Source organism: Salvelinus fontinalis, chromosome 1 (assembly GCF_029448725.1).
Source record: "Salvelinus fontinalis isolate EN_2023a chromosome 1, ASM2944872v1, whole genome shotgun sequence".
Lineage (NCBI taxonomy): Eukaryota > Metazoa > Chordata > Actinopteri > Salmoniformes > Salmonidae > Salvelinus > Salvelinus fontinalis.
Window position 1 is genome coordinate 21,907,017 of NC_074665.1, and position 19,330 is coordinate 21,926,346.

At 44.4% G+C, this 19,330-nt stretch overlaps 2 protein-coding genes across 2 annotated transcripts in view; one reads left to right on the forward strand and one right to left on the reverse strand.

The window, feature by feature from the left end:
* lmf1 (lipase maturation factor 1) overlaps positions 1-5,912 on the reverse strand; it is a 27,875-nt gene extending 21,963 nt beyond the window's left edge. The window contains exons 1-3 of the mRNA XM_055904220.1: positions 5,573-5,912; positions 4,931-5,240; positions 4,025-4,035 (exon numbers count right to left, since the gene is read on the reverse strand). Coding sequence (XP_055760195.1) covers positions 4,025-4,035; positions 4,931-5,240; positions 5,573-5,780 — 529 coding nt within the window. The 5' untranslated portion in view covers positions 5,781-5,912. The remainder of the gene's footprint in view (positions 1-4,024; positions 4,036-4,930; positions 5,241-5,572) is intronic.
* Positions 5,913-9,810: 3,898 nt separating this feature from the next.
* Positions 9,811-13,013, forward strand: sox8a (SRY-box transcription factor 8a). The gene is made up of 3 exons (XM_055904328.1): positions 9,811-10,462; positions 10,772-11,019; positions 11,231-13,013. Exons 1-3 carry the CDS (start codon positions 10,044-10,046, stop codon positions 11,983-11,985), a joined length of 1,422 nt encoding a protein of 473 aa, XP_055760303.1. The 5' UTR covers positions 9,811-10,043; the 3' UTR covers positions 11,986-13,013.
* Positions 13,014-19,330: the final 6,317 nt, after the last annotated feature.

Sequence of the window (19,330 nt, forward strand, 5' to 3'; positions counted from 1 at the left end):
AACTATTTACACTCAGCCCTGGAGCGATTAGAGTGGACTCAACAGTCTGATTGAATTGAGTTATTGGGATGAACAACTGAGGAATCCTGCTGAGGCAACAAAAGACCAGCTGAAGCTGAACCAGCCACATCTGCTAACCCTGGGCAGTGCTGATCTTGGATTAGGTCCTCCCTGTCCATATAATAATATTCATTATGATCTACTGTAAAAGGCTAAACTGATCCTATATCAGCGCTCCTACTCTGAGACACATTTTGAATACAGCCAGACCCATCCAGGGCCAGATGTTTACTGATGTCTGAGGATAATGGGGTTTTGGGTGGCATGATACACCGACTCTGATCTCTGGCAAATTGGCCTATTGGCATAATAGAGACTAGTGAGGGGCATTAAACCATGTCAGCTGAGTGTTGATGAGATTATGTATTGAAATGTAATCATCCCAAACCTCTGCCTATGACCCAGATCATATTAACACATCTGAGCTGAATGTGACCGCTTCAAAAGGGGATAACAAGGGCTCAGTAGTGGTTGTGGGAAGGTTAGATAAGGGCTAGGTTGTGGAGTGACAAAAGAGCAGGCTGTTACAAATCTCAGGTCCAGGTTTCTCCAAAGCATGTTAAGGCTAAGTTTTTGCTGCTGCCTACATACAGACTCCAATCATTGGCCACTTTAATAAATGGATCACTAGGCACTTTAAATAATGCCACTTTAATTATGTTTACATATTACATTACTCATATGTATATACTGTATTTTATACCATCTATTGCATCTTGCCTATGCCACTCGGCCATCGCTCATCCATATACTTATATGTACGTATTCTTATTCCATCCCTTCACGTGTGTGTATTCGGTAGTTGTTGTGGAATTGTTAGATTACATGTTAGATATTGCTGCACTGTCAGAACTAGAGGCACAAGCATTTCGCTACACTCACAATATCACCTGCTAACCATGTGCATGTGACCAATAGAATTTGATTTGATTCATCGTCAGAACCTTCGTCGAGCATCATTAAATCTGTGAGCAGTTTCACAAAACCGTTGTTACGCAAGACCCACTTGTTATTTTCCGACTGCCTCGGACCACTTGTCGGACAGCTAAATGTGTCGTTAGAGGTGCTTTTTTTGCCCTTTCTGCGTCACTTTATACACAGAAGACCTCCGCTAAACATAGAATCTAGCTGTTTATACGTTTCTCTGTGACTGCCGATAATATAATTAATTGTTGACTGAAAAATAGGCATTCACAGTTGCCAGTGTCTTTGCAACTGTTACAAATAAGTGAAGAATAAAAACTAGAGATGACTGCATAAACAAAATAAATACAGTATAGGCTACATGGGCCTAGCTATTTCAATCATTTTGAAATCAATTCATTTTAAAGGGATATTTTGGGGTTTTGAGGGGACGGAGCCTAAAAAAACACAGCATGGTAGCAACAACATGACAACATGGTAGCAGTACAACATGGCAGCAGCACAAAACATGGTTCAAACATTAGGCACAGACAACAGCACAAAGGGCAAGAAGGTAGAGACAACAATACATCACGCGAAGCAACCACAACTGTCAGTAAGTGTCCATGATTGAGTCTATGAATGAAGAAATGGAGATGAAACGATCCAGTATGAGTGTTTTTTGCAGCTCGTTCCAGTCGCTAGCTGCAGCAAACTGAAAAGAGGAGCGACCCAGGGATGGGGTCTCTGCATGCAGTTTGAAGAAAGTTGCTAACAAGCGCTGGTGCAATTGCTAACTAGTATTAGTACAATGACTGGAAGTCTATGGGTATCAGCTAGCATGCTAAACACATGGCCTTCCATGCTAACAGATAGCGCAATGACTGGAAGTCTATGGGTAACTTTAGTTAGCAATGGCTTGCAAAATTACCTGTGTCAAATCTGTGATTTTGTGCACTATTATGGGATAACCAATAGCCATGCTGCCTCAATATATAGGAGATAATCTCTCTAAGTCTAGGAGCCGATCTGTCGTCAGTATTGTGGAACAATTCCTATTAAAAGGTATGATTCAAATGGAGAAAGCTGATCTGAGAGCAGTGCTAACGTTCTTGTAATGCTATCAGTATTGACAACTGGCCCAGCGTCGTCCGGGTAAGGAGAGGGTTTGTGCGGCCGGGAAGTCCATGTCCCATCTCGCTCTAGCGACTTCTGTGGTAGGCCGGGCGCATGCACGCTGACACGATCGCCAGTTGGACGGTGTTTCCTCTGACACATTGGTGCGGCTGGCTTCCGGGTTAAGCGAGCAGTATGTTAAGAAGCAGCGCGGCTTGGCAGGGTCGTGTTTTGTGCATGGCTCACGACCATTGCCTCTCCCGAGTCCGTACGGGGTTGCAATGATGGGACAAGACTAACTAACAATTGCATATCACAAAATTGGGGAGAAGGGGTATAAAATTTTAAAAAACGGTCAAAAGTTGGGACACACTTACTCATTCAAGGGTTTTTATTTGTACTATTTTCTACATTGTAGAATAATAGTGAAGACATCAAAACTATGAAATAACACATATGGAATTGTATAGTAACCAAAAAAGTGTTAAACAAATCAAAATAGATTTTAGATTATTCAAAGTAGCCACCCTTCGCCTTGATGACAGCTTTGCACACTCTTGGCATTCTCTCAACCAGCTTCATGAAGTAGTCACATGGAATGCATTTCAATTAACAGATGTGCCTTGTTGAAAGTTAATTTGTGGAATTTCTGTCCTCCTCAATGCGTTTGAGCCAATTAGTTGTGTTGTGACAAGATAGGGTTGTTATACATAAGATACCCTTATTTGGTAAAAGACCAAGTCCATATTATGGAAAGAACAGCTCAAATAAACAAAGAGAAACGACAGTCCATCATTACTTTAAGACATGAGGTCAGTCAATGCGGAACATTTCAAGAACTTTGAAAGTTTCTTCAAGTGCAGTCGCAAAACCCATCAAGCACTATGATGAAACTGGCTCTCATGAGGACCGCCACAGGAAAGGAAGACCCAGAGTTACCCCTGCTGCACAGGATAAATTCATTACAGTTACCAGCCTGAGTAATTTCAGCCCAAATAAATGCTTCACGGAGTTCAAGTAACAGACATCTCAACATCAACTGTTCAGAGGAGACTGCGTGAATCAGGCCTTCATGGTCTATTGCTGCAAAGAAACCACTACTAAAGGACACCAATAATAAGAAGGGACTTGCTTGGGCCAAGAAACACAAGTAATGGTTATTAGACCGGTGGAAATATCTCCTTTGGTCTGATGAGTACAAATGTGAGATTTTTGGTTCTAACCGCTGTGTTTTTGTGAGACGCAGAGTAGCTGAACAGATATCCCCGCATGTGTATTTCCCACCGTGAAGCATGGAGGAGGAGGTGTGATGGTGCTTTGCTGGTGACACTGTCTGTGATTTATTTAGAATTCAAGTCATACTTAACCAGCATAGCTACCACAGCATTCTGCAGTGAAACACCATCCCATCTGGTTTGCGCTTAGTGAGACTATCATTTGTTTTCAACAGGACAATGACCCAACACACCTCCAGGCTGTGTAAGGGCTATTTGACCAATAAGGAGAGTGATGATGGAGTGCTGAATCAGATGACCTGGCCTCCACAATCACCTGACCTCAACCCAATTGAGATTATTTGTGATGAGTTGGACCACAGAGTGGAAAAGGAAAAGCAGCCAACAAGTGCTTGGCATATGTGAGAACTCCTTCAAGACTGTTGGAAAAGTATCCCAAGTGATGCTGGTTGAGAGAATGCCAAGAGTGTGCAACGCTGTCAAAGGCAAAGGGTGGCTACTTTGAACAATATAAAATATTTACATGATTCCTGTGTTTCCATGTGTTATTTTATAGTTTTGATGTCTTCATTATTATTCTACAATGTAGAAAATACAAAAAAATAACACATAATATTAACACAAGCCTAAGTTCCATCGCTATCGGGAAACTGGTCCCAGATGGATGTTGTAGTCTTACAAATGTAATTGAATGTAAGTAGTTAACTTACCAAACGAATACCTGTAAGGAGAGGAAAAAATAAAATAGATGAGCATAAAAATAGATATTTGACCTGATTAGAGAGTTGGCCTAACCTACATTCTGTACCAAGCACTTACCGCATATTGCAATACTGTACCCACAATCGTACATATCAAATTACATGTGTCAGAAGTTTATAAAGATGAAACACTGAATAGTGTTGATAAATAAATTGACTTATTCCTATTAAACACGCTGGACTAAAAAACGGGGCATACCAGTAATGACCCTTTAAGACTAATCAGCTAACTGAATCACTGTTGGCATGATGGCCTTGAAGTCTCCAAATCCACATCTTTCATTCAGAACATAAGAAGCAGATGGTGAACAATTTTGAAAATGTCTCCAGGAATTGTCTACCCTCTCTTCATCTTATTCTTCAGAGCCACAAAGAACTTCAACAGAGCTGAGAGAACGAGGGAGAAAAGGTCACGTGTTTGTCTGTCTGTCAAAGACTTGAGACTGAACTATCTTCTAGCCACAACACAGAGGCCCAATCAACATGTTCTCTCACTCACTACTGGGTCCCCTCATACTGGCCCAGACACAACCCTGTAAACTGCACCCTACCACACACATGGAACATAGACAGCAGTGTGTGTGTGTGTGTGTGTGTGTGTGTGTGTGTGTGTGTGTGTGTGTGTGTGTGTGTGTGTGTGTGTGTGTGTGTGTGTGTGTGTACCAGTGGATGTTGCTGAAGGGAGGACAGCTCACAATGATGGCTGGAACGGAGCAAATGGAATGGAATCAACCACATGTGTTTGACGTATTTTATACAGTTCCACAGATTCCGCTACAGCCACTACCACGAGCCCGACCTCCCCAATTAAGGTGCCACCAACCTCCTGTGGTGTTTTTCCAACCCATCACTCACCAGATCTGCCCCACGCTGACCAGAGAATGGTAGAGCACCCACAGCATGGCCATGATGATCATGTTGGCAGTGCCAGTCAGCAACACAAAGCCTGACAGCGCCATCCCCACCAGGGCAATGCCATCCAGGTTGGCATCCATGTCCGTCCAGTCCAGGAACCACAGGATAGAGGGAGTGTAGGCGAAGGCAGACATATCGATCTTCCCCCCCACATAGCGCTTCACACTGAGAAGGTAATCCTTACAGGGCAAGAGGCCTCGCTCTCCTATCAGCTGTTTGTTCTGGTTGTAGGCAACAGTGAATGCAATGACTAGAGGGGGAGGGATGAAGGGATAGAGGGAAGAGAGGTGGAGGAAGTGAGGTGAATAAAGATAGGTTTATGAGTACTAGAACGAACTGCTGGTTCATTTAAGAATGTGACAGGAGAACAATTGCTATGTTTCTTGGTAAATGGTAATGTGAACGATATGTCCATGTCTAATTAGAAGATTGAATTGGTTTTAACTCCAACTACCACCATACAATACACACATGAAAACTGACGAGAATAATATAGCCTACGCAATGGTCTGGAAGCTAAGTTATAATGGAGCCAGTGCATCATAACTCGTTTCATTGTCAGAATATCAGACTCGAACTTACAGTAGATGAAAGCAATGGAACGTAGAAGCACAATTCGAGTGAGCCAGTAAGTCCCGGTTTGCAATGTAACTAATTCTTTCTTCTTTGCTTTGCAAGTGTCCTCTTCATTATTTCGGATGTTGTCATCTGAATGTGTCGTTGTTGTCTTCCATGTTTCGACGCGTCTTTTTCTCAAAGTGCTTTCAGAACTCTCACCGTGAGCCGCCATGTTGGTTGACGCTCTAAAAACCACGTGATCAGAGGGCTCGTTCAAGCGTGTCTAGAAACGTAGTGTCTGAGTTTTGAAAAATCCGTGCGTTGCGCATTGCATATGCTTACCGTGGAATGGATAGCCCATCTATAGCTCATCTACCCTTGAACAGCAGATGTGTCTTGCAAAATCGTATGATTGGTGGGCTTTCTTCTTCTATGGTATATTGGCGATCACACAATTGAAAGTGCATCCTGCCACCTACGATGCAGAATGGAGTCAAGATTCCCCCCAAAAACTGAACTACCAATAATAAAATTAAAAAAGCAATGATCAGATCCCTACACAGGCTCAATGGGAACCTGGGAGGGCAGGTCTTCTGGCGCCAGTACCACTTGCAAGTCTTCAGATGTAAAAAGTCCCAAAAACTTTTCTGCTGCAGGCACAATAATGTTAAGTTTATTCAACTTCTTTGAGACTTATGCAGTACAGTTTATAACGGTGTCAATGAACACAACAAAATCCAACTTAGTGTAACGGATGTGAAATGGCTAGCTAGTTAGCGGGTGCGCGCTAGTAGCATTTCAATCAGTTACGTCACTTGCTCTGAGACTTAAGTAGTGTTGCCCCTTGCTTTGCAAGGGCCGCGGCTTTTGTGGAGCGATGGGTAACGACCGTGCTTCGTGGGCAACCGTTGTTGATGTGTGCAGAGGGTCCCTGGTTCGCGCCCGTGTCCGGGGCGAGGGGACGCCGTAAAGTTATACTGTTACATTGATGCTGTTGACCCGGATCACTGGTTGCTGCGGAAAAGGAGGAGGTTGAAAGGGGGGTGAGTGTAACGGATGTGAAATGGCTAGCTAGTTAGCGGGTACGCGCTAGTAGCATTTCAATCAGTTACGTCACTTGCTCTGAGACTTAAGTAGTGTTGCCCCTTGCTTTGCAAGGGCCGTGGCCTTTGTGGAGCGATGGGTAACGATGCTTCGTGGGCGACCGTTGTCGATGTGTGCAGAGGGTCCCTGGTTCGCGCCCGTGTCGGGGCGAGGGGACGGTTTAAAGTTATACTGTTACATTGATGCTGTTGACCCGGATCACTGGTTGCTGCGGAAAAGGAGGAGGTTGAAAGGGGGGTGAGTGTAACGGATGTGAAATGGCTAGCTAGTTAGCGGGTACGCGCTAGTAGCATTTCAATCAGTTACGTCACTTGCTCTGAGACTTAAGTAGTGTTGCCCCTTGCTTTGCAAGGGCCGTGGCTTTTGTGGAGCGATGGGTAACGCTGCTTCGTGGGCGACCGTTGTCGATGTGTGCAGAGGGTCCCTGGTTCGCGCCCGGGTCGGGGCGAGGGGACGGTTTAAAGTTATGCTAACTAACTAGCCATTTCACATCCGTTACATTAACACAGGGTATATTTTGTCTGGCAGCAAACATTTACTACAGGCTGTGGTGTATTCACCATCGTATCTTCACTAGTTTTCAACAACAACAAAAATAGTCTACGCCGTCGTCCTTCTACACAACGTTCTTCAGTATACTCTGTTCGTCTGCACACACTTGAAACATGGCCAAATCCTTTACAATTCTTACACTTCAGTGGTTTGGGGATCCAAGCTCTTAGGTATTTTCTCTATCAAAAACAGCAGGACCGACAGACTTTCTTCCTTTCCTCCATTCACCCAGCGGGTCAAATGCCGGGCACCAACCACACCAGGAATTCTCTTTGGGTATTCAACCTGAACATCCTGATATGACTCCTTTGACGGTTGCTTTACTCCGAAGTGCACAACACAAAACGTATGTTGTCCGGATTCTTTTGAGGCTCACAGCAATCTTCCTCTGCTCTTCAGAAATACAATTGATCAAAATAAGACCACTCCTGGTCACTGACCAGCCTGCTCTCTGAAAGTGAGAAGAGGTCATTTGTGGAGGAGGCAGAGAGACTGAGGGTCCAACACAAGACTCCACTTTTCCAACGCATACTTCACCATTTGACACCTCAAACGGGTTTCCCCACATACGCATCCCTACTCAAACACATCCCAACAAGAAGCGATTCATTATCATTTACACACGTATCTTCCACTCCAATTTTAGACAATTTCCTTTTTGTTCCAGTTTTCGATACTACTTGTCCCTTCATAACATTTGTTTTCAACAAGTTTGCTCAACGCGCTGCTTAATTTCAACTCAGCATCCACTTCCATCATCTTCCCATCCAACATTTTCCGAGCCGTATCCCATACCCTCGATTGGAAAGGAAAGGGAATCAGGTGGGCCTTCTATTCAACTGTGGTCACATGGTTCCAAAAGTGACATGTTCTTTTGCATCTGGGTTGAGCAGGCAGAGTGAAGTAGAGACTTAACAACAGTTTAATTTTTTTTAATAGGGCATATGGCTCAGGTAGGATACATCTCACATGTTCCATTCCACAGTTTGCTTATACAAAATCAAACAAACCAAAACAGGCACAGGAAGTGATTTTTGAACATTTATTTGAAATCCTCATGTCTTACTAATTGTTGGCGCCAAATCAGATGTTATGTTATGGAATCGTCTGAAATCATATGGAACATCAATTAGCCAATAGGAGGTCATCTTGGGGTAATGAGGCAACTTGTCACACCTGTGACATAGACACGATGCCAATTTGGCAAGTGCATGATCGCGTTCCACTGCTAAGACGTCGCATGCATCAACCATTGGTTGTGTTACCCTGCTCAGATGTTGCATGAATCAACCAATGTTGCGTGCGATGTCATAAACTGCGCAGTCGGGCACCAGATTGCTATAACATATGATGTGATTAGCTGATAGGCCTACATAAAATACCTATCAAGGCATTGTAAGATCTGTATGTGTCGGCAAAGCCTGGGCAGAGGATTGCGCCCTAGGACTTGTGTTGTGATGGTTATAGAAATGTGTGGGAGCTAAACGTTATATGATGAATGCAGTCCAATTCCTAGCCTACAGTCAGAGAAACATTTATTTTCAACATGTAGTCTAATTATCCGTTTGTTTCTTTCAGCCCTCCAAATAGGTCTATAGACTAGTTGTTAGATTTAAACATCCCACACAACAGACTGTAAAAAGAAAATGAAAGAAAATGTAAGACACCAACAAAAGATACCCAGCTAGTTCATAGCGTTCTGAGAACCATGTTTCTTAGAGATTGGTGAGAGCGTTGTTGTCCTATGGTACTTTTGCAAACAACCCTACCAAAATGTTCTGAGAATGGTGCAGGTTGGTTGCTTGGCTTTGGAACATTCTTAGCATATTTAAGGAACTTCTCAAAATAACGTTATTTTCTTGTTATTTGAATTACTTTAACAGAACGTTTCCTAAAAGTTCAAACATGGTCAAACTCCAGAGATCAGGCAGATGATTAAGGACCTGCTGCCTGGACTCCCGCGCAGCCACTGCCTCCTCTAGCAACCAGGACACCAGCGCAGCCTCCAAGGTCAACAGGAAGAAGCTCACTCCAGAAAACCTCCTGAAGATTGAGACCCCTGGCGCACGGGCAAACGGCCTGCCGGTTAAAGATCTATGAACAGATGACATACACCTGGGAGACTGTTGTCCAGCCCACCTATTGTTGTGGCTGCCCCAGGGTCCTTGCTATGCTGCTCAGCCCGTGTACTACTACAACACCTGGATGAGCTACCCCCAGTATACGGCTATGTGTACTGAAGAGGAGGAAAACATTAAGCTCTGAAAAGAGTGAACAAATCTCTGTATTTCTTTTTGACAGCTACGCGGTTGCAGGTTCATAGGTCCATGCCTTGCACATATGGTTCCACAGTCAATGTATCTGAATATAAACCAGAAATTCTGACCATGGATAATTCTGGCTAAGAGTATCATATTTAATGTCTGGCTGATATAATACATTTAACATAGGTTATACAGCTAAACGAATCATTAGAAATGATGTAACACAAATGATCAAATCACTGGCTCATATTTCCTAAAAATGGGAGGAACCAGTGGAGCTATGTCCAAACCAATAAGATATGAGGCGTGGCGTGAGAGGACCCAACCCGATTCCAACGACATTCTCTTGGCAGAACAAAAAGTGTCAGTGTAAAACTGAGACTACACTGTAGACATCATATCCAACAACAAAAAACGTACAACAGTGTGAGAGGTAAATAAATAAAAACGAACATCACAAAGAGTGTTTGGGATTTTACATTTTTATTTTTGGTCACTTAAGGCTCCTTGCGTAAAATGCACATTTGGTGCAACCTACAGGTAACTAGATACGCCACATCAATTTTGCGCTGAACATGACCGAGGAAAATAGTAAGTCGTTCAACAACCATCCATGCAGTCCAACGGGAACTGCCAGCTCGATGTCGCAGGACGACTCGGATTCGGACGTCCCGTCCTCTCCAACCGGCTCCGATGGACAGGCGCCCAGGCACTCACCCGGCGAAGGGATTACCCCAAAACTGGACACCGGCGAGGAGGATAACCGGTTTCCCGCGTGCATCCGAGACGCGGTGACTCAGGTGCTGAACGGATACGACTGGTCGCTCGTACCGATGCCAACACGAGGAGACCGAGCTCTGAAAAACAAACCCCATGTGAAGCGGCCAATGAACGCGTTCATGGTGTGGGCGCAGGCGGCGCGCAGGAAACTAGCGGACCAGTACCCGCATCTCCACAACGCCGAACTCAGCAAGACATTGGGGAAGCTATGGCGGTCAGTAGAGATGTATATATGTAATGGGGGATATAATACACATATGCGTGCATAATGTGCCTGCATAAAACGGAGCACAAAAATCTGCAGTTAATTAAAATTGATGTACACAATGTTCATTGCTGACAAGTTACAAAATAGTTATTATTACTTTATTAGTCTTGTTTCCTAAAACGTACTGCACAACATTGCCTTTTCATAATGATTACCCTAATTCTACATGCCATTTACATGATATTCATTATGACATCCAACATTGTGCATCTTATAGTAGTCCACAACTCAACCCAACCTGTCATCAATTTCCAGCCTGCTCTCTGAAAGTGAGAAGAGGCCATTTGTGGAGGAGGCAGAGAGACTGAGGGTCCAACACAAGAAAGACTACCCTGACTACAAGTACCAACCACGGAGAAGGAAGAGCACCAAGCCAGGTCAGAGTGACTCGGACTCCGGGGCTGAGCTGGCCCACCTCCACCCGGGCCAGATGTACAAGGCTGAACCTGGTCTGGCCAGACCGACCTCCATGGGGGATGGACAACATCATCTAGAGCGAACAAGTGAGTGGCTTTCCCCATTCGATTCATTTTTGCATTCGCGATCAATCGATGTTCAATAATAACAGTTAGTCCAAAGTTTGGAAGTGACCTGGGCATGGTATTTATCTGGTTCTCACTAGAGGATCTCTTTTAGTTGTGCGGTATGCAGGTTTCCCCTTTTTGTTTGCATATGGTAACTAATGTTCAGGCATCTGTTGTGTCTTTTCTAAAGGCCAACCACATGGACCCCCCACACCCCCCACCACCCCCAAGACAGAGCTGCACCTGGGGGTGAAACACGAGGGCCGGCACCCTCTGGATGGTGGTCGGCAGAACATCGACTTCAGCAACGTGGATATCTCAGAGCTGAGCACTGACGTCATCAGCAACATGGAGGCCTTCGACGTCCACGAGTTTGACCAGTACCTGCCACTCAACGGGCATGGCTCTGCCGATGCACCTCCCAACCACGGGCAGGGGGGGCAAGGACCCAACCCCCTCTCTGGGTCCCTAAGCTCCTCCTACGGCCACACCCACAGCAATGCCTCGCCTTGGGGTCCCAAAGGGCCGGGAGCGGGGGCGGCACCCCCTTCTTCCTCCTCGTCCTCAAGTAACAGCGATGGCCTTCACCACAGAACGCAGATCAAAACGGAGCAGCTGAGTCCCAGGCACTACAGCAGCCAGCACTCCCACAGCTCCCCGCCACCCCACCCCGACTACACCCCCCTAAACTCTGGGAGCTGCCCCTCCTCTGCAGCCTCCTCCTTGCCCAGCCCCCAGTGTGACTATGCAGACCTCCAGAGCCCCAGCTACTACAGTGCCTACACCAGCTACCCCGCAGGTCTCTATCAGTACCCCTACTTCCACTCCTCTCGCCACCCCTACGGCAGCCCGCTCATCAACAGCCTAGTTATCCCTCCACCCCACAGCCACAGCCCCACCACAAACTGGGAGCAGACTGTCTATTCCACACTCACCAGGCCTTAGACTCAGCATTGACTGCCTATGGTGCCTGTCTGACCTGGCTTTCACATAGTCTGTGGGATTCTTCTGTCTGTGCCGTGTTAATGAGGACATGACACAAGGCTCAAGATTGGACATTATTCAAGACCAAGTGCCTGCTGGTTTTGTCACGATGGACAGAGAGTCTTTACACACAAGCATGCATGAATCCTCCGTGAGGAAAACGTGGACCGCACTTCTGTTTGGACCACATCACAAATTAACCCAATTCAATATTTACTTTTTCAGTTCCTTTCTTGTTCAACTCTTCATCTCAGATTGAATAATTATTATAACTTTAAAATATTATGTTTGTATTTATGTTTTATAATACAATGTTTTATTTTGGAATGACCATTGCAGTTAACAGATTTATCAAACTAACAGTAATTCCATTTCCTATTCACATCACTTCAGTGCAGTTCCATTCCTTGTCTGAAAAGAAGCCGTGGATTTCACTCAAGGCAACAGGTGTTCAATTATTTTTTCCTACGAATGGAGTTTACTAGATTTCAGGGTTGAAGGAAATAAGTTAAACGATCTACCATACGTTGTGATTGACTGGACAGCTGGACTAAGGACAGAAACGGCCATACTCACCATGTAGCATGGACCGCTAAGCCCTGTGCATCTGCTGCACTTGTCAACATTTGAAGAAGACATGTCCATTCCAGCCCAGCAGTTCTGTATGGATGAATGCTTGTATTTCCGAAACTCCAAAAACATGGAGAGACTGCCTAATGGACATTCCAGGTTTTGATTATTTGACATTTATACTTGATATGTCGACTGGAGTATTTGTATGCTGGCCCTATGATAACCAGCGACTTGTAACTGGCTCTTGTAAACGCTTGATAAGCTTAGTGTGGGATGCTGTTTTATGTTTACCTTTATGATGAAATAACTGAATTGCAGAGTAAGAACTCATGCCGAGCCATTAAATACGTTTGCCCACACACTTCTTTCTGACAATTCTGAATATTTTTGCAAATGACAGATAAATAAACATAACATTGCTGAGTAGTTGGGCAACATTTCTTGAAGACAGGCTGGATGCTTGCCATGCAGTTAGAGAGTGGGTAGTGTGAGTGTGTGTGTGTGCGCATGCGTGTGTGTGTGACACAGATAGAAAGCAATGCATTTTAAATGAGCCATTACTTTGTTAAAGGTTTCTATTTCTCCCTTTATCTGGGGAAAGAAAAGGACATTAATTGGACCAATAAACAACAACTGCATCATTACCAAAGGTACCAACAAGCAACAGAGTATGGGGTGCCTTAACCACAGGGGGGACTTAACCACATGGGAGACTTAAACACAGGGAAGACTTAACCACAGGGGAGACTTAACCACATGGGAGACTTAACCACAGGGAAGACTTAACCACAGGGGTGCCTTAACCACAGGGGGGACTTAACCACATGGGAGACTTAACCACAGTGAAGACTTAACCACAGGGGAGACTTAACCACAGGGAAGACTTAACCACAGGGAAGACTTAACCACAGGGAAGACTTAACCACAGGGGAGACTTAACCACAAGGGAGACTTAACCACAGGGAAGACTTAACCACAGGGAAGATCTAACCACAGGGAAGACTTAACCACAGGGAAGATTTAACCACAGGGAAGATTTAACCACAGGGAAGATTTAACCACAGGGAAGACTTAACCACAGGGAAGACTTAACCATAGGGAAAATTTAACCACAGGGAAGATTTAACCACAGGGAAGACTTAACCACAGGGAAGACTTAACCACAGGGAAGACTTAACCACAGGGAAGATTTAACCACAGGGAAGATTTAACCACAGGGAAGCCTTAACCACAGGGAAGATTTAACCACAGGGAAGACTGAACCACAGGGAAGACTGAACCACAGGGAAGACTGAACCACAGGGAAGACTGAACCACAGGGAAGACTGAACCACAGGGCAGATTTAACCACAGGGAAGACTTAACCACAGGGAAGACTGAACCACAGGGAAGATTTGACCACTGGGAAGACTGAACCACAGGGAAGACTGAACCACAGGGAAGACTTAACCACAGGGCAGACTGAACCACAGGGAAGACTGAACCACAGGGAAGACTTAACCACAGGGGAGATTTAACCACAGGGAAGATTTAACCACAGGGAAGACTGAACCACAGGGAAGACTGAACCACAGGGAAGACTGAACCACAGGGAAGATTTAACCACAGGGAAGACTTAACCACAGGGAAGATTTAACCACAGGGAAGATTTAACCACAGGGAAGACTTAACCACAGGGAAGATTTAACCACAGGGAAGACTGAACCACAGGGAAGATTTAACCACAGGGAAGACTGAACCACAGGGAAGACTTAACCACAGGGAAGACTGAACCACAGGGAAGATTTAACCACAGGGAAGACTTAACCACAGGGAAGACTTAACCACAGGGAAGATGATCCGAACAGATGGGATGTGGGTGGCTTGTGAGCAGAATACTCTTTAGTTAGAACTCATTTTCATTTATAGCTGCCTATTTCTGTATCTCAGACTGTTCTGCCTATTGTTTGCCAAGACGTTTCCGTAGAAACTCAACTAGACGAGGATAGAGAATGGAGACAGATTGTTAAGAGTTATTGACAGAAATAATCAGGTGTCATTGCATAATAACAGGTGTTTGATTATACAAATGACGCATGAATTACCGCCATCAATTTCCTCACTGGAATGGAGAGATCATCCCATGAATATGGACACTGTACACAGACCAACATAACTATTACACAAACCAAAGCCAGGATATTTAGACAGATATACTGTACCTTGCTCATGGGTTGCTATATCTACTCTCAGGCTATTCTAAATGCCCTACGTTTCTTTCCTTGAGTTTCACTACAAATATGATGGTTAGTGATTTGGGGTTCCACCCACTTTTAATTACTTCCTGAATGGTGAAAGACCTGGTGAGTCTCACTGGGTTGCCAAAGACAACAAGCTGCCAGACAGAACCAACATTGACTTACCCATGATGCAACACGGTTCTGGAGCCAGGGTGGAGGAATACATCAGGAGACCTTACTGACACTGTGGTTAGCCACACACTACTACTGTATAGGTGGGAAAGCAGTTCCAACTAATTTGGATGTGTAAAAACACACAGAGGTAGTTCAAATTCTGCTAAGACTTGGTATGGAAGAATCAACACATTTTGGGTACAGTTCCATCACCTACAAAATCGTAATTTCGTCAATGCACACCCATCCACACTTACAGTATAGACTTGTCAGACAGCAGCGTCATTTCCTTCCAAGTCTCTCAAGTTAAGTTCTGTTTAATTGGTCTTCTTAATTCTTTTGAAACGTTTATAAGGTTTCTCACATCTTTCTCATTTTCCATTACAGCTGTTAGAAGTTAAAGCAGATAGAAGTGTTTCATCCCATTAGAAGCAGTGAAAGGGATCCCTTGTGTGCGTGTGTCTATCCAGGGACTGTTATTAGATTAGTGCTACAGCTTCGCCATAGCCCTCCTTTAGACTTTAGCAACATGAAATGCCATCCAACTAACTTGAAATAGACTGGGGCAGCAGTGTAATAGACTTATAACAGTCAATTAGACCTAACAGCTCTACTGACGCAAGTCTGGTCTATGTGATAATCTCTGTCTCAACATAACAGGATGCTACTGGCAAGTTGTTCCTGTGCAGTGCAACAATGACAAAAGGATGAATAACAGTTGTTCAAACGGCAGGCCCATTTATATTGTTCAATCTAAGTAATAGCTTCTATTTTCTACAAATACATGAATACTGTAGAAAGTCTAAGGAGGATCCAAGACATTGACGTTCCCAAAGATACTGTACATCTCTCATTTCAACGAACAATAGTGCCCTCTGACCCTTTGCCTTTGAGTGGTCTGGAGTGGTCTGTGACGGTTCACAATGCCAGAAACAGAGAGACCGTGAAACCTCACTGTGGTGACTGAGGTCAACCACAGCACGTTGCCTTGGCGCCAGTCCTTGAAAAAGCATCTAGTCCCTGTCTTGCAGACAGAGGGATAGCCCGTCTCTATGCCTGACCAAAAATCTGCCAACTCACTCATACCATATATCCCCTTTATATGTTCAGTACATGTACCTTTACAGCATACTATTTCATGTTAATAAAATATAAATGCCATTGTTTGCTGTATCACCAATTGAAAAAGACAATGTTAATTTACTCTTGAAAATTGAGCGAGGGAGGGAGAAAAAAGTAAAAAATAGAGAGGGAAAGAGAGAGTGAAGGCAGCATGTGGGAGCGTGTCCCAGCTGTTACTATGACGATTGGGCTGCAGCTCCATGAGCCTGACCCCCTGAGGCTCTTAATCCTGACCCCCCAACACACACACACACACTCTCCCCATTCTGAGGGGTATCCCTTGAGGATTTCCCACCATGTGGATCCTACATGTCAATGTGTTACGATGTACTGGAAGTTCACGGGAAAGGCACATAGTTCACAGAACAGGCACATACTGTACGTACAGTGCCTTCGGAAAGTATTCAGACACCTTGACTTTTTCCACATTTCGTTACTGTACAGTCTTATTCTGAAATCTATTACATTATTTTTTCCACCAGCAATCTACACACAATGCCCCATAATGAGAAAGTGAAAATAGGTTGATACATTTTTGCACATTTATTACAAATAAAAAACAGAAACACCTTATTTACATAAGTATTCAGCCCCTTTGCTATGATACTCAAAATTGAGCTCAGGTGCATCCTATTTCCATTGATCAATTGATCATCCTTAATATGTTTCTACAACTTTATTGGAGTCCACCTGTGGTAAATTCAATCAATTGGACATGATCTGGAAAGGCACACACCTGTCTGTATAAGGTCCCACAGTTGACAGTGCATGTCAGAGCAAAAAACTAGCCATGAGGTTGAAGGAATCGTCTGTAGAGCACCGAGACAGGTATGTGTGGAGGCACAGATCTGGGGAAGGGTACAAAAACATTTCTGCACCACTGAAGGTCCCCAAGAACACAGTGGCCTCTATCATTCTTATATGGAAGATGTTTGGAACCACCAAGACTCTTTTTCGAGCTGGCCGCTCAGCCAAACTGAGCAATTGGGGGAAAAGAGCCTTGGTCAGGGAGGTGACCAAGAACCTGATGGTCACTCTGACAGTGCTCTAGAGTTCCTCTGTGGAGATGGGAGAACCTTCCAGAAGGACAACCATCTCTGCAGCACTCCACCAATCAGGCCTTCATGGTAGAGTGACCAGACGGAAGCCACTCCTCAGTAAAAGGCACATGACAGCCTGCTTGGAGTTTGCCAAAAGGCACCTAAAGACTCTCAGACAATGAGAAACATGATTCTCTGGTCTGAAGAAACCAAGATTGGCCTGAATGCCAAGCGTCACGTCTGGAGGAAACCTGGCATTATTCCTACGTTGGAGCATGGTGGTGGCAGTATCATGCTGTGGGGATCTTTTTCAGAGGCAGGGACTGGGAGACTAGTCAGGATCGAGGCAAAGATGAATGGAGCAAAGTACAGAGTGATCCTTGATGAAAACCTGCTCCAGAGCTTTCAGGACCTCAGACTGGGGCGAAGGTTCACCTTCCAACAGGACAATGACCCTAAGCACACAGCCAAGACAACGCTGGAGCGGCTTTGGGACAAGTCTCTAAATGTCCTTGAGTGGCCCAACCAGAGCCCGGACTTGAACCCGATCTAACATCTCTGGAGAGACCTGAAAATAGCTGTGCAGCGACGGTCCCCATCTAACCTGACAGCGCTTGAGAGGATCTGTAGAGAAGAATGGGAGAAACTCCCCAAATACAGGTGTGTAAAGCTTGTAGCGTCATACCCAAGAAGACTCAATGCTGTAAGCGCTGCCAAAGGTGCTTCAACAAAGGGTTTGAATACTTAGGTAAGAGTGATATTTTAATTTTAAATTTTTAATACATTTGCAAAAAATTCCAGGAACCTGTTTTTTCTTTGTTAAAGAAAAATGATTGAATATATTTTAGAATAAGGCTGTAATGTAACAAAATGTGGAAAAGTCAAGGGGTCTGAATACTTTCTGAAGGCACTGTATGGAGACATGCGCTAATGGATGCATTTCCTGGCCACACAGACTGGCAGGATTCAACACTCTACCACACTTTTCATTTTGTAGACAATCTTATCCAGAGCATCTTACAGTATTCAGTGCATACATTTTCATACTGGTCCCCTGTGGGACTCAAACCCACAACCCTGGCGTTTGAAGCGCCATGCTCTCCCAACTGAGCCACACCGGACATCTAACCATAACTATGTTACTATAACTATGTATTACGATCTCACTGTTATAACCTATGAATACATTTTTTTTTGTAACAACCAACCCTTTGAGTACAAGGTCTGTTTGCATATGTGTAAGCTGCACAGCAGCTATCATGCTCCTTTTGCGGGAGTTTGTGCATGCAATCAGCACACGCCAGTCTATATCTACAATAATATTGGTTCTCCACACTTCACAACTGCTCAGCCGCACTTCCCACTTCCCTCTGAGTGTCCATCCAGCAATCAGCTTAACACTAGAATTCTCCCTGGTTGGAACTCTCCCTGGATGGAACAGCTGTCGGAGCTCTCCAACTGCCGCCTCTAGGAACAGCTGTGTCTGTCCATGTCCACTCATCAGTCAGCACAGAGAATCACACAGCTTTGGAGGGTGCTCGCTACATATCCATTCTGCACACATGCATACTGTGAGAACACACACACACACACACACACACACATACACAAACAAACACAGGCACGCATCCACACATTTTGTGAGAGAAGAGGTTTTGAACTACTAGAGCGGTGGTTCCCAAACCCTGAAATTGAAAATGGGGTCCCCATAGAATTCTTTAAACCTTTTTATCAAACAATTTAAGATTTTTCCCCCTTCTCTTCAAATGGGTACAGAATACAATCTTTTCGTGTGAACTAAGAACTTTTTACACTTTTCATGACATTATTATGTGATGGGTCAGCCTGCGGGACCTAAACTTGAGTGAATACCAACAAACAGCGTTAAAGATGCACTCCAGGATCTTAAGCACAACAAATTTGTAACATATCACACAAAATGGATTACTTAGTACTCAATTTGATGACGTAGTACACAAATAACAGGGACCCGTTTTGGCTGAAATTATAAAACAATTTGAGAGTGCATCTTGTGGGGTTCCTTGCATTTTTTAGTGTAAATTTGTGCAGAAAAAGAGTTTGGAAACCCATGTGCTAGAGAGAGAGAGGTGACAGAAAAAGAGTTTGGAAACCCATGTGCTAGAGAGAGAGAGGTGACAGAAAAAGATGACCTTCAGA

Bases quoted from the DNA above. Each gene is read 5' to 3' on its own strand.
- sox8a (XM_055904328.1), top strand. From the start codon at position 10,044: ATGACCGAGGAAAATAGTAAGTCGTTCAACAACCATCCATGCAGTCCA. The intron at 10,463-10,771 runs GTCAGTAGAGAT...ATCAATTTCCAG, and splicing joins ACATTGGGGAAGCTATGGCG to CCTGCTCTCTGAAAGTGAGA. The intron at 11,020-11,230 runs GTGAGTGGCTTT...TCTTTTCTAAAG, and splicing joins ACATCATCTAGAGCGAACAA to GCCAACCACATGGACCCCCC.